This window comes from Rhinoderma darwinii, chromosome 5, assembly GCF_050947455.1.
Source record: "Rhinoderma darwinii isolate aRhiDar2 chromosome 5, aRhiDar2.hap1, whole genome shotgun sequence".
NCBI lineage: Eukaryota > Metazoa > Chordata > Amphibia > Anura > Rhinodermatidae > Rhinoderma > Rhinoderma darwinii.
In genome coordinates this window covers 328,280,969-328,295,377 of record NC_134691.1, presented here as the reverse complement: position 1 = coordinate 328,295,377, position 14,409 = coordinate 328,280,969, and the positions used below count along the sequence as shown (strand labels likewise).

Genomic DNA, 14,409 nt, shown 5'->3' with positions numbered 1-14,409 from the left:
TCTGACAGAAGCCACTGGTGCTGCTTATCTCCAGGAGAAACAAAGGATCAGTCATGTTAAAGAGGAGCTGTCACTATCCACATGTGCCCCTTTTACTTGCATTTCCCATGAAATAATTCCGGAACATATTTTCTTAGAACTCTGCGTTGCGTCGTGCCTCTATTACTCCTGGAAATGTATGAGTAACTTGACAACTGGGTGCTACAATTCCTGTTGTCAATGGATAGTGTGTCTGCACAGTCTGGCACTGTCCGTTCAGTGCTGTCAGTGTTAGACTATGTAGGGATACACTCTATTGAAAAGGGGAATGGTATCACCCAATTGTCAATTTATTCAAACATTTCCAGGAGGAATGACAGAGGCACAGCACAATGTATAGTTTAAAAAAAGAATGAAGTATTTAATAAAACAGTCATATCAGGAGAGCTGACAGACCCTCAATATTACACCACACAGTAGAGCTGACAGCTCCTCTATACTGTACCACACAGGAGAGCTGACAGATCCTCTATACTACACCACACATGAGAGCTGACAGATCCTCTATACTACACCACACAGGAGAGCTGACAGATCCTCTATACTACACCACACAGGAGAGCTGACAGCTCCTCTATACTACACCACACAGGAGAGCTGACAGATCCTCTATACTACACCACACAGGAGAGCTCCTCTATACTATACTACACCACACATGAGAACTGACAGATCCTCTATACTACACCACACAGGAGAGCTGACAGATCCTCAATATTACACCACACAGTAGAGCTGACAGCTCCTCTATACTGTACCACACAGGAGAGCTGACAGATCCTCTATACTACACCACACAGGAGAGCGGACAGATCCCCTATACTACACCACACAGGAGAGCTGACATCTCCTCTATACTACACCACACAGGAGAGCTGACAGCTCCTCTATACTACACCACACAGGAGAGCTGACAGATCCTCTATACTACACCACACAGGAGAGCGGACAGCTCCTCTATACTACACCACACAGGAGAGCTGACAGATCCCCTATACTACACCACACAGGAGAGCTGACAGCTCCTCTATACTACACCACACAGGAGAGCCGACAGCTCCTCTATACTACACCACACAGGAGAGCTGACAGATCCTCTATACTACATCACACAGGAGAGCTGACAGATCCCCTATACTACACCACACAGGAGAGCCGACAGCTCCTCTATACTACACCACACAGGAGAACTGACAGATCCTCTATACTACACCACACAGGAGAGCTGACAGATCATCTATACTACACCACACAGGAGAGCTGACAGCTCCTCTATACTACACCACACAGGAGAGCCGACAGCTCCTCTATACTACACCACACAGGAGAGCCGACAGCTCCTCTACACTACACCACACAGGAGAGCTGACAGATCCCCTATACTAAACCACACAGGGGAACTAACAGATCCTCTATACTACACCACACAGGAGAACTGACATCTCTGTACTACACCACACAGGAGAGCTGACAGATCCTCTATACTACACCACACAGGTGAGCTGACAGCTCCTCTATACTACACCACACAGGAGAGCTGACCGCTCCTCTATACTACACCACACAGGAGAACTGACAGGTGCTCTTTAAAATGTAACACACACCTGTCCCTTTGGTTCTTCCCCACAGGACAGTCTGGTTGCATTTAAACACATTAGATTGCCAGCAGATGCCACTAAAATATTACCTAATGTGTATGGCCGGCTTTAGACTGGGAGAAGAGAAAGACCATGGTATTATATATTGGGCCTCATTACATAAAGTGGTTCAATATCTAATTCATCTGAGCAAAATCTGTGGCCCTATGGGGATAGGATTTCAAGACAAAGACAGCTGATAATTTTGCATGTTTGCACCTTGCACGGGGAGCCGACACTCCCAGAAGATCATCAGACATTCCACGCAGATTAATTATGACACCCTCAACATAGCCCTACATGGAAATATGTGGTTCCCATGTGCTGCCTCCCTTGAGGGCTTGAAACATAGCTGACTCATTTAAATCTGGCCACATACATTAAATAAATCTTCCTACCCCACCCCAACATATGCTGTTGAGAACAAAAAAAACAAAAACAAAAAAAAAGGGCATTTTCTATTTTAAAATACACCTCCAGGAGATCAGCGGCACCAGGTGAGTCCGGCAGATAAGATTCTGTTACGTATTTTTAGCTTTATATAGGGTGGAAGAAGGAGTTTATATGAGGGCTGGACAATAACCGGAGTCAGGTAGTCAATACCTTTAGAAATTTGCTGTTCGTGCATATAATTTTTGGGTTGTTTTCTATTGGAGGTCCATGGAAGTTCTTCTTTCCAAGTCACTAAAAATTCAAACTGGCTCCTTCTGGTTTATATAACTTCGTTATAGTTTTATCTTGACTTCAATACTCTAAGTTTTGAGTTCTCTAAATGCATTTCTGATTATTGCTATTGGGACCCCCTACTACCATCAACTGGTTACATCAGCAAAGTTGGGATGCAAGCATAGATCTTATAGGACGAAGCAGAACTAAATGCCAAAGACATTGTACTACTCTAATTAACGTTAACAGGGTTGCCCAGTTTAGAGAAAACAATTCCATACACCCGATTAAGGAATTTTGAGTGAATAGAGGGGGGGTCCCCTATTAAGAATCCATCTCTTTTTCAGAGAGTAGAGCGATTACAAAGAGCGTCTCCCACTCTGGAGGACTTGTCCTGTATTACACAGACAACCCATTGATATGAATTGGCATTGTGCAATGCATAGTTTCCCCTGTGGTGGCGCTGCGGGCAAATTGAACACTTACTGCCAGGTTTCACCACATATTACAGCTGATCACTAGGGGTCCCAGTATGGGAACACTTTCTGGTCAGCTTATTGTCAAGGGACCCTTCTAACAAGTCGAGATTGTCCAAAGTGGACAACCCATTTAATTTGAGATCCATTACCTCTGGTGATATAGACCCTACAGGCCATTGTTCTATATGTGAATATCAATCTGCTCTCTGGAGAAAATGGAGTGTGGACGGATGAGAACGCTCTTGTGTGGGCAATCTCTTGAGTCTCGTATCATTTTCACATTGAGGTCTTTACCTTCTGCTTTGCTAAGTTCCAGTGCCAAGTGCTCTCTAGCTTTGGCCTCCTCGTTGAGTCTTTCTTGAAGCTCCTCCTGGCATCTGAGCAGTTCGGTAGTCTCCTGTTTCCTTTTCATAGACTCTCGCACCAGTTCGGTCTGTGACGCCTTGGCATGGGCAAGCTGCAACGAGAACAAGATTGCATATGAATACATTTCAATTGTTCTCGAATGGGAGACAATGCTTTTTCTACAGTACATTACGACTTCTGGACCAGCAGAGGACGGTCAGAAGGAACGTTATCGTATTGTATATTCCCACTTTAATATGCTTTGTTCTTCAGAGATCTGAGCAATAACAATCCCTCAGTGTGCAAAAGAAACATATTACTACCAAGAACATCGAGTAGAACGAAAACCACAACAAAGCATGTGATACAGAGGTTTAAGGAGAAGGAAGTCCCAGTGCACCTCCCCAAGACAAAGAAACACTGTTCAATACCCCAACAGACTAGACACAAGTTATTAAAGGGAATGTTTCATTGAAATAGCCGCAGAGAGTATTAGAGTCTTCTTTTCATTACTGACAATAACATGTTCAAAAGAAATATCTACCCATAGTCAGTCCATGAAAGCAAATCTACCTCACCTGAAGTGAAGAATACATGGGGGGAGGGGGGCGCTAAGTTATTCACCTGTGCAGTCAGTTAATGGGAGAGAAGGTGTTGACACTGGGGCATTAAGAACCCAATGGGCTTGACCAGTGGATTCTGTTTTCTTAGCCAGTGGCTGAAACGGGGAGCTTAGGCTCAGTTCACACTAGCACCATGGCTTCCATTTACTATGGAGCTGTGATGGATCTGGTTTCCACAGAGCATGATAGACCCTGTTCACTTATAATGGGATCCGACAGGGATCTGGTATTTTTCACTGTGAAAATTGCTCTGCGCTGGGCTACTTTTTGCACTGGAAAGCCTGAGAGAACCGTTATAACGCTAGTGTGAACAGAGCTATTTATCTCAATGGGCCAAGATCTCGGTCACGAGCACTTTTTGTGAATTTTTTTTTTCCATAAGCAACAGTTGTTTGTTGATCAATTTCTGCCATATATGAAGTTCCCGCTACATCATTTACACCCGGATTATGCTTCTATATAGTGGCCAACTCTAGGTGACCCTAACGGGCTTAAAGGGGTTCTCCGTTGTGGACAATTGGAAATATGAAAATCCGTTTTCTGAACTGGACAACCACTTTAAAAGGTTACAAGTACTCTGAGCGACAGTAGATTAGTCAGGACTAGTTGTCACTTCCCTTTGTGGCTTAGCAGTAAAGGAATAAGGTGATCTCCAGAGAAAGAGAATTGTGAATCAGAACTGACCAATTGTATTATGGTCCTGAATTTTGGGACCATAAGAAGGGCGATTCAAAGAACTTTGTAAAACAAAATTTTATCGGACGATAGTTCTATTTTTTTTTTAGCATGGATGACTACTGCATCCACATAATATTATTCCCAGGGTTAAACATATTCTTTAGCTTGCTTTCTTATTAAAGTTAACACAAAACTATACAAGGAAAGAGATTAAATCACCCGCTGCCAGTTCTCTACCCAGAGCTCCTATAGCTATCAGGGGAGCAGGGGATTTTGTTGTACCAGTGCCCTTGTGCCGACATTGTAATGAAAGGTTAAAGGGATTGTACAGGATTAGAAAAACATGGATGATTTCCTCCAAAAAGTGTTCCACGCCTGTCCATGGGTTGCGTAGCCCCAATGAAGAAGAGATGCGATACCTCGCACAACCTGTGGACAGGTACGGCACTGTGTTTTAAAGAAAGCAGCCATGCTTTTTTTTAATCCTGTACAACCCCTCTATAGCAAAGGTTCAAAAAGATGAGCTATAAGGAGCTATTTGCTGGGTCTTAGGCCCTGTTCACACAGAGTTTTTTGCAGGCGGAAAAATCTGCCTCAAAAATCCTTCAGGAATCTTGAGGCAGATTTTGACCTGCTTGCGCTCTGTGGCGCAGTTTTTGGCCGCGGCTATTGAGCCAGCGGGCAAAAAATGCAGCTTAAACCGCTTTCTCTACCACCCATTGATGTCAATGGGAGGTCAGAGGTGGAAATGCCTGAAGAAAGGGCATGACGCCCCTCTTTCCCGCGAGCGTTTTTTCCCGCTCTGAAATCAATGGGAGGCGCTTTCGGACGTTATTTGGCGCGGTTTCCAACGCTGTTTCACTTTGTGTGAACATACCCTTAACTGTCCCTGTGCCTGCCTGTGACATGGAGGGAACACTATAATCACAAGGCTATGTACACCTTCGAAAGCGATTTTTAAAAAAAAATAAAAATGTCTATCAGTGTATCACTTTGTATTTACACTTTATTGAAAATTATTTTTACTTTTTGAGATACAGCTGCTTTGTATCTCGTATACAGAGCAGCTGTATCTAGCGCTGAAAACTGTATCCGTCAGCTCAGTGGGACTGACGGGTTCAGGGTCAGCGAGTCCTGCGTGTCTCTGACACCAGGATAGAGCGGTTACCGATCACATCTAAGTTCATAACGAATAATGGTGATTAATTATGGGGTAAAGTCACATGACAGATCTCTCTATATATTTATCAGCTTTATAAAATGTGGTAACGTTTTCTAACATATCGTTAGACTGGTTAATGACAATCATCTATATGGCCACATACCGGAATGTGACATGACTGTAAACTATTATATTACTATACAAAATCATTTGACTAGATATTTTAAGAGACGGTCATGGACCATGTTTTATGAGCACAGATGTAAATATGGATTCTTATATACAGTGTGACACCTGATGAAGGGCATAAAAAGATATAGAAATATTCAACCTGATCTTCCTGGAAAGAAAAACAAGAAAATCAGCATAAAATAAAATTGATCGTTTTGCTTAAACTAAAAAAACGTTCTGAACACAAAAGGTGAATACGACTTCTGTATAATAACAAGCCTCGCTGCGCCACCATTTCCAGGTATGGAAACTGGAAAAATGTCTGATTTGGCCAAACACTTGGATTGACGAGCCTGATGCTGATGACCACATATACAGCCCATCAGTAGTCACCATATATATCAACTCTGCTCCGGTGCGAGTTTATACCATTACACTCCTCCATCCTAGGGAACAAAAAGCTCAACATCTGGTCACCCCTCGCCTCCCCATTCCTTGTTGGAGAGTGGTATGCCCCTCTTCTTCTCCATGGATCCCATAGTGGGAGCTTTCATGGTTGGTACGCCCTCAATCTGGCTGAATAAAATAAGAAATACTGTAGTGACTAGATACATAGGATGGTTGGTAGCAGCGAATTAAAACGGTTAGGCTACGTTCCCACTAGTTTCATGGCTTCCATTAATAAGGAAGCAACGACAGCTATGCCGAAGCCGTTGTGGAACAGATACTGGTGAATCCTGATGGAACTTATGGACTTTAACTCCTTAATGACCGCCCACCATCTTTTAACGGCAGGCGGTGCATGTCCTTGGTCTACAGCGACGTCTTTTGGCGTCGCTGTAGAAGAGGCTGATGAGCGCTCCTGTGAGCTGATCCTCTAAGCAGGAGCTGTAACTAACAGCTCCTGATCTCAGAGCAGCCTCCTGAACACAGCTGGGGTCGGAAAACATTTGGACCCCAGCTGTTTAGCCCTTTGATCGCTGCGGTCCCTGACCACGGCAAGATCAAAGGGAACTCCCCGCTTTGATCTCGTTATCAGAAAGCCAGTGAAGTGATCAAACACCGGGGAATCCCTCTGCAGTCAGCCCTGGGGACCTAGAAAGGACCCCAGGGCTGTCTGTTCAGTTTGCCTGCTGCTTGGGCGTATTATATGCTGCCCTAACAGACGCCTGTGTCATAGTGACACAGTATCATGTATTAGCATACAGGAATATGCTACTACATTACTAGTAAAATATAAAGTTATAAATAAAGTTATCCCTTAATGGGATTTGAAAAAAAAAGTAACAAAAATTTTTTATAAATTAAAAAAAAAAAGTTATTATTTTGCATAAAATATATTTTATTGCCCCTACACTAAATAAAAGCAAAAAAACTACACATATTAGGTATCTACACGACCATAATAACCTGAAGAATTAATCTAAGTTAGTTAGCGTGAAACATGAACGGGTTAAAACGATGCAGAGAATCGCTTTTTCTTATATTTGTGGCGCAAAAATATTTTTTTTTCTACCTCCAAACTATGAATAAAAATACAAATTTCTCCCACATAAAACAAGGCCTCATACGGCCACGTCAATAAAAAAACAAAAAAGTTATGGCTGCTGAAGTAAAAACTGAAAAATGTAGCTAGTCATTAAGACCTTATGAGGCACGGTCATTAAGGGGTTAATGGGCACGGTCTGCGTTCCAGTTGAGCAAAACCATCTTAAAAAATTTTTTTCAAAAAAATATTCATCCCCCTTTTATTAGACTTGCTTTCCCACTCCAAAAACCTTACTCACTTGGGAAGATACTCCATCTGCGGTATCCCATGATATTTAGCAGAGCACAGGATCTCTTTATGAATAGAAGTGACACCATATATTGTAGGAGATGAGGTTTCCAATCATACGGAGGAGGCGAGAAGAAACCATGAGATTTATGCATTGTATGACCCGCATATATAAAATTTTGTGGTGACCCCAAAAGAAAAAAAGAAAATAAATGCTACCTGGGCAAGTACTGAGAATTGCTTCCTGAGGGTAGAATTACAATTTTATTCTCCTTCCCATTGATCCTATTTTCTCTCAAATTGCAATTGAGAAATACATATGAGAAATATAGAGACTTCTTCTATACTGTATGTGTCCTCGGAGATGAGATATTCCTCCCTCTTTTGCACAAACTTAAGATCAGACTTGTCTCCGGCAACTGGCTGCAGAAGGAGCCCAGGTCCAGAGAATTATCAAAAAACTTTGAATGTCAATGGCAACTGCTGGCACTCACACCATGTGTAGCTTATACCGGGGTGGACAGAGTGGTCTTAGTCCCCTGGTAATAATGGACATGGGCCCCTTACCAACCACCATAGTTATAATACACGTGAGCCAGGATAACACAAAGCTTATGAGCAGTTTTTGTTTTGAAGACTCTTCAAACAGCTGATCGGTGGGGTGCCGAATGTAGTACCCCCACCGAACTGATATCGATGGTCTATCCTAAAGATAGGCCGTCAATTTTATAAACCTGGATAACCCCTTAAATTCTGGACATGGGCACTGCCCTAATAGTGGTCATATACTTAAGATAGCAGTCAGCTATTCCTCTAGACTCCACCATAAACATGCCCGCTTGGTTCGGTTGTGTCTTCAACGGTGAGAGGAGAATAAATAGCCTCCAGACTCCTCTGGCAGTAGTTCACCTCCCAGGCTAACAAACGACTGAGCATGTTGAATTCCAATAGGCCCGACCCCCCCCCCCCCGCGACATCTGCAGTTGAGAAAGAGTCGGGAGACTCCAAACACATTAGATAACTTGCTGATCCCAGTTTGGCCAACATTTGTCTATGGCCACCCTAATGCCTGAACGGTCAGTCATCCCTGGTCTATACAAAGTTCTGCCTAGTAGACCCGATGTTTCATATGTATTTTTTGCTAAAAAATATTTTTCTCTTTCATCTGGGACACGTGAATAATCTTTCGAGAAATTAAAAAAAAGAAAAAAAAGTTTATTGCATAAATAAGAATGATGTAATACACAAAAAGGCAAATATACCACACGGCAAAATGATACTCTAATGGGGAGAGGACAGAACGTAATGTTCTACGAGATCCATATATTGTTCTACTGCATTCACAAAGCCCAATGGGCGGCTATAACTGCAACCAGGGAGAGACGCGCCACGGACTAGAATACTGGAGACCTGGGTAGATGATTACCAGCGGCCGTGGAGGAAAGGAATGTGCGCGGCGCTCAGACCTCTATCCACAATGCTATTATTTTGGAATGTCCTCTGAACAATCATTCATTATTTACGTAATGGTCTTTATTACTGTGGAGGAAACCATTATATCGCTGTGTTGGGTACGATGGTAGAACGGATAGCCCTGTAACTTAATAGCAGGTCTAGTGGCTTGTGTTACTTCTCTGCAGAGAGCGACAATAAAGGAAACCGTGATAAGGTGGACAGGAGGACTCTGCTGAAAAAGGACTTACCGTAGGACATTTTGTAGTTTTTGATAGACCTTTGGGTCTGTTTTGCTATTTTTGGTTTGCTACCCTTGGATGGTTACACCAGACTGCCAAGTTGTACGTGACTGTATTATTTTCTATGGGGCCAAGCTGTAACACTGATGTCCAAATGTCCCACCACAGCGAATGCGGTCATCCCACGGTGATGGAAGCCGGCGGACCCCCTAACTCTGGATGACTGGTATACAGAAATACTCTGATGCAGAGTATATAGGATCTTAATGCTCAAACCCCGGAGGCCTCTGCCCACTGTATGGACAATTGGTACCATTGGACCTCCTTTCAATTGTCCTCCACCTAACGTACCCTTATGGGCTGAGGACATCTTGCACCCGCTTCCTTGACCTGTGCTAATTTTCTGAGGGAATTCTCTTAAATATCTTTGTAGCCTGCGTCACCCTTTATTTGGGTTTTTATTAGCCCCACTTGGAATCCTCAAACGGTTCTCCGCTCCTCCCTATCTCGCACTCTTCTTCTCTGGTTTCCTCTCCCCTACAGGTGGTGACTTGCATATCAGGACTACAGGAGATTCCCCACGCGTATTTCACGTGAAGATGAATGACTTTTACAGTCTAGTTGCCTTAAATCTTCTCAGACATCTTCAACCTCTATCCTCGTGTTATCCTCCCTGGCCACGGAGACTGGGACGCTTCTCGGACTTATATCTACACCTGGCCTTACTTTTTTTTTACGTTTTGTTCTAACCTTGTACAGCGAAAAATTTAAGAAATGGTTGCATTTTCAAACGTCCGTCCACAAGTCGCCATGTTGTACGAATAGCACATCGCTAGTGGATAGTGGTCCGTTCTTACTAGCCCCAGAGGAATCCATTCTCAGCATTCCCAGTAAGTACCATTGGGAATATATTTGACATTGCGCCATCCTCTGGGATCCATTCATGATTTTTGATTTTGATACCAAGGTGGAACATTTGTTGTATATTGGGAGGAAACATCCACCAAAAAGGAGTCATCATTTTTTTTTTTTATACACAATATGGGCCCTATAATTTTTGGAATATGTTGAATCCAGTGATATCAGGAGGAGTAGCAGGTTGTGGAGTCTTTTAGTGATGCCGGAACGTCCTCCATACTCATAGACTTTCTATTGAGTCCGTACTTTGATACATTGATTTCTGGAAAAAGCAGAAACGAAGCGGCTGAGCGACACACGAATGCTTGTTTCGCTTTGTTTTAGCGATTAGTGGGGGTCTCAGTGCTCGGACCCCCACCAATCAAAACCTCTGACATGTCCCTATGACATGTCAGAAGTTTGTTGAACGTTTAGTTACCCTTTAAAGCTATAAAGCAGGGATTGGTGGCTCATGTGCAGCATTCTAGTTTTTTTTTTACTAACCCTAGTTTTGCCCTTTCTATAAATGGGCCATTTCTTATATGTCCACCTGTGTATTTTCGACTACAGCTAGCCACAAACATTAGGCAAAGGTTAGTCCGAAAAGCAGAGTTTATTTCCCAATAATGGCAAGCATTCAGGGTTTAAACCAGAGTGATTGGACGGGTTCAATTCTGACCTTCCTGTCAGGGTCCAGTACCATCAACATTACTGTCCAAAGCAGAGGTGAACAAGCTGCGGGTCAGGGGACATACGACCCGTGATGCCATTTTGTGCAGCCCTTGACCATCAAGCTGGCACTTTTTATCGGTCTACGTGGCTGGGAACTTTATGGCGGACACGGTGTGGTTTGCACCATTATGGGGGACACTGTCTGGCACCGTTATGGGGGGACACTGTGGTTGGCACCGTTATGGGGGGACACTGTGTGGTTGGCACCGTTATGGGGGACACTGTGTGGTTGGCACCGTTATGGGGGACACTGTGGGGTTGTATGAGATCTATTTTAAGCAACTTAGTTGAGCAACCTCGGACAAAACGGTTACTGTGTGCAGACCATGACTTTCTTTGGTGTTCTTTTAACCCACGTGTCATGCCCCGCCCCCTCAGGCCCATCACTAGACATAACACAGTGCATACATTTTCCCAGATTGCTCCTTTAAAGGAATATTAACCTAGAAGACATTTATGGCATAACCACAGACATAAATGTCTGATAGATTCAGCACTCCAGAGAGAAAGAGACAAGGAGGCCGCGCACGTGCAGCTCCCCTCATTGTAGTTTATGGGAGTTGTGAAATGCTCAGCGATTTCCGTAAATCCCATAAACTACAATGACGGCAGCCATGTGCATTTGTCATCTCCTCTTACCTGGAGGGCTGAGCAGTGGATCCCCATTCTACGGTCAATATGACAAACGTCTGAGATGGAAACACCCCTTTAAGTTTTATTGCAGCCCTTGCGAGAGGTACAATCTGGCAATGTGGCCCTCAGACCAAAAAAGGCTGTGCCCCACCTGGTCTAAAGAATCAACAGAGAAAATTCTAATTTCTAGGGCCAGCTAAAACCCAAAGGGCCCTATATTTAGGTTCTAAAATTTTAGAACCTAGGTGGTGGGTAATGGTTGCAACATGTCCTATACTATTAGGGAGTTTTACCCAGCACAATCCTAAACTGGTAACTGAATTATTATAACATTACAATCTACCTCTTAGGCCTTATTCACATCATGTTTTTGGGAAAAGCTCAACAGTGGCGTCCGTCGCCCTCAGACTATTATGGAATACATTTAACATATACGTCATGAACTCTCATGACGTATTCGTTGAACGGGAGCCATAATAGCTTATGGGTGACGGATGCCACGGTTGGGCATTAGTCCCCCATAGGCTACTATGGAATCCATTTAGCGTATATGTCATGAAAAGCCCAAGACATATACGCTTAACGGATGTCGGAGACGTATGCCATACAGTAGCATCCATCACCCATAGGCTACCATGTTAAAAAAAAACACGTGGGGTATATGTTTATGGGCGTCTACTACGCAATTCTATACATTAAAAAAAACAAAAACGTTCCAATGTATACAAGCCTGACAGGGGCCAAAAGGGGGATACTCTTGTCTTCCGTCGGGCTAATGGAGCCCAATGGACACGTTTAGCGTGTACGTCGGGATCTTTCCTGGCATACACTATAAACGTACATCACAAACGTAATGTGAACAGGGCCTTAGTAGTCAAAGGTATAACATCAGTAACCAGTTTTGAACTTTCTTCTCGCTAGACGTCGTCTGCTAAACTTCTATGGAACTGGGTTGTGGGTGTGTAATAATGTCAGGAGAATGTGAAGTATGTTTTTCCACTTACAGCCCCAAGACATGATAAAAATACCATTTACTTACTAGTGCTGATGTTTTTTACAATCTATATTTTGTGTCAAGGACAGTGTCTGGAGCCGGTCATCGACATGAGATAATGGACTGACCAAATAATACGTCTTTTCGAGGCTTCTTATTTTTATGGTGAGAATGGGCTAGGAAGTTCTCTTGTTGGTGCCGCTTATTTTAGAGGGAAACGCTAGCATAGGATGGGTTGAAATCCAATATGTGCAAAACCTGTTTCCCCAATAGTAGATATCTGAGGATGGTCTGCTACTCGGAACAGAATCTGTGGAATCCGTCATATTTTTGGGCCAACTTTATGCCGACCATATACATTGGATGTCTTTTGGCTGACTCCATCATAAACAAGTCAGTGGCTTATCTCCCAGTGAAGCCAACCATTGGATATGTTAAAACCGAACACGTCGTTCCCTTTTTCCCGCAATTTTTGCCGTCAGATCGTTCCGAAATTGGTAGGTTCGAGAAATCGAATGTGTACGGCCAGTTATAGACTAATCTGTGGGCCAATCCCAAAACTTGCTTCATCTCAGACGAGATAATAGTCAGGACATAGGGCTGGACACGCGAGATAAAATTCAGTCAAACCTACCAATTTTAGTCAATGATCTTATCTGTTTGGGGACCTTCAACTTTCCATCGTCTGCAGATGTCGGGAACAAGGGATCGGTCATGTTCCTCTCTCCCTATTGAAACATGCATGCTGGGCCGAGTGTGTATGTTTTATGGCGGAGTCGAGTGAAATAGCTCTTGGTCGGAACAGTGTTTGGCCGACAGCTAACTTGTAGACAGCCATAGATTTGTGCCCCAAAATAAGATGTGCCCTTCGGATCACCATTAAGGCCTCATGCACACGACCGTAAGGGTCTTTCCTGTCACAAATACAGATCCAACAGCTACGGATACACATTTGTAGCCGTCCGCAATTGTGGAAGCGTCCATAGACTTCTACGTAAATATACGGAAAGGTGTCCGCGGGCCATTAAAAACGAATGGGTCCGCAATTTCACTCATAATCACGGATCAGTGGTCGGATAGACATTTTTTGAATGTAAGTCAGATAATGATAACCCTCAATCATTATGGCTAATAGTAGAGTGTCAATCCAAGGTCTATTAATGTGTCGCAATTTACATGAGCGATTTGCGACAGACGACGCTCAAAACTCACAGATTAGAATAATTTTTATGTTTGAACGATCAATTTCCCAACTAAATAATTTGGCATCTTCCATCATCCCCTCATTCACCTTACTTATACCAGCCGATCAATGAACAGGCCTCATTATATCAGTTGTGCCAAAAATTGGACACGTAAGTGGCCTTAAGAATTAAAACGTGGATCTTGAAATTCTCAGGGTCATCTCGAATAAGTGAAGATCTTTCTGGTTACCTCCACCCTATGATAACATTTGTTACCCAATTCATTTACATCCCACTCTGTCAAAAAGGCAGGAGAAACAAGCAGGAGGGCGTTTTCCTTTATGCAAGATAAACAATACTCTGCCAATAAAATAACTACGCCCTAATGTCTACATAACAACACTGACCCTAATAGTGGTAGAGCACAAGCCAGGTCTATCCTGTTCTATCACTTACTGAGAGCCCAGGCCAACGTGCTGTCACTGAACTATGCCATTGATGACACTTGAAGGGGTTTTTGGACACGTTTTAGATCGGTGGGGGGGGGGGGCGATTTGGTCAGATCCGACTCCCGGCACCCCCACCAATGTACAGTTAGTAGTGGCTGTGCCTGGTATTGCATCTCACTGCTGTTGAGTCGCATTCAAGTAAAAGGGACTGAGCTGCAATACCAGGTACTGCCACTACCAAATGTACGG

The 14,409-nt window shown here is 43.4% G+C and overlaps 1 protein-coding gene across 7 annotated transcripts in view; it reads right to left on the bottom strand.

Annotated features, from left to right (window-relative positions):
* AKAP9 (A-kinase anchoring protein 9) overlaps positions 1 to 14,409 on the bottom strand; it is a 202,831-nt gene that overhangs the window by 57,814 nt on the left and 130,608 nt on the right. For all 7 annotated transcript variants that reach the window (XM_075827679.1, XM_075827681.1, XM_075827680.1 and 4 more), the window contains one exon: positions 3,116 to 3,278. In XM_075827679.1, the coding sequence (XP_075683794.1) occupies positions 3,116 to 3,278 (163 nt within the window). The remainder of the gene's footprint in view (positions 1 to 3,115; positions 3,279 to 14,409) is intronic.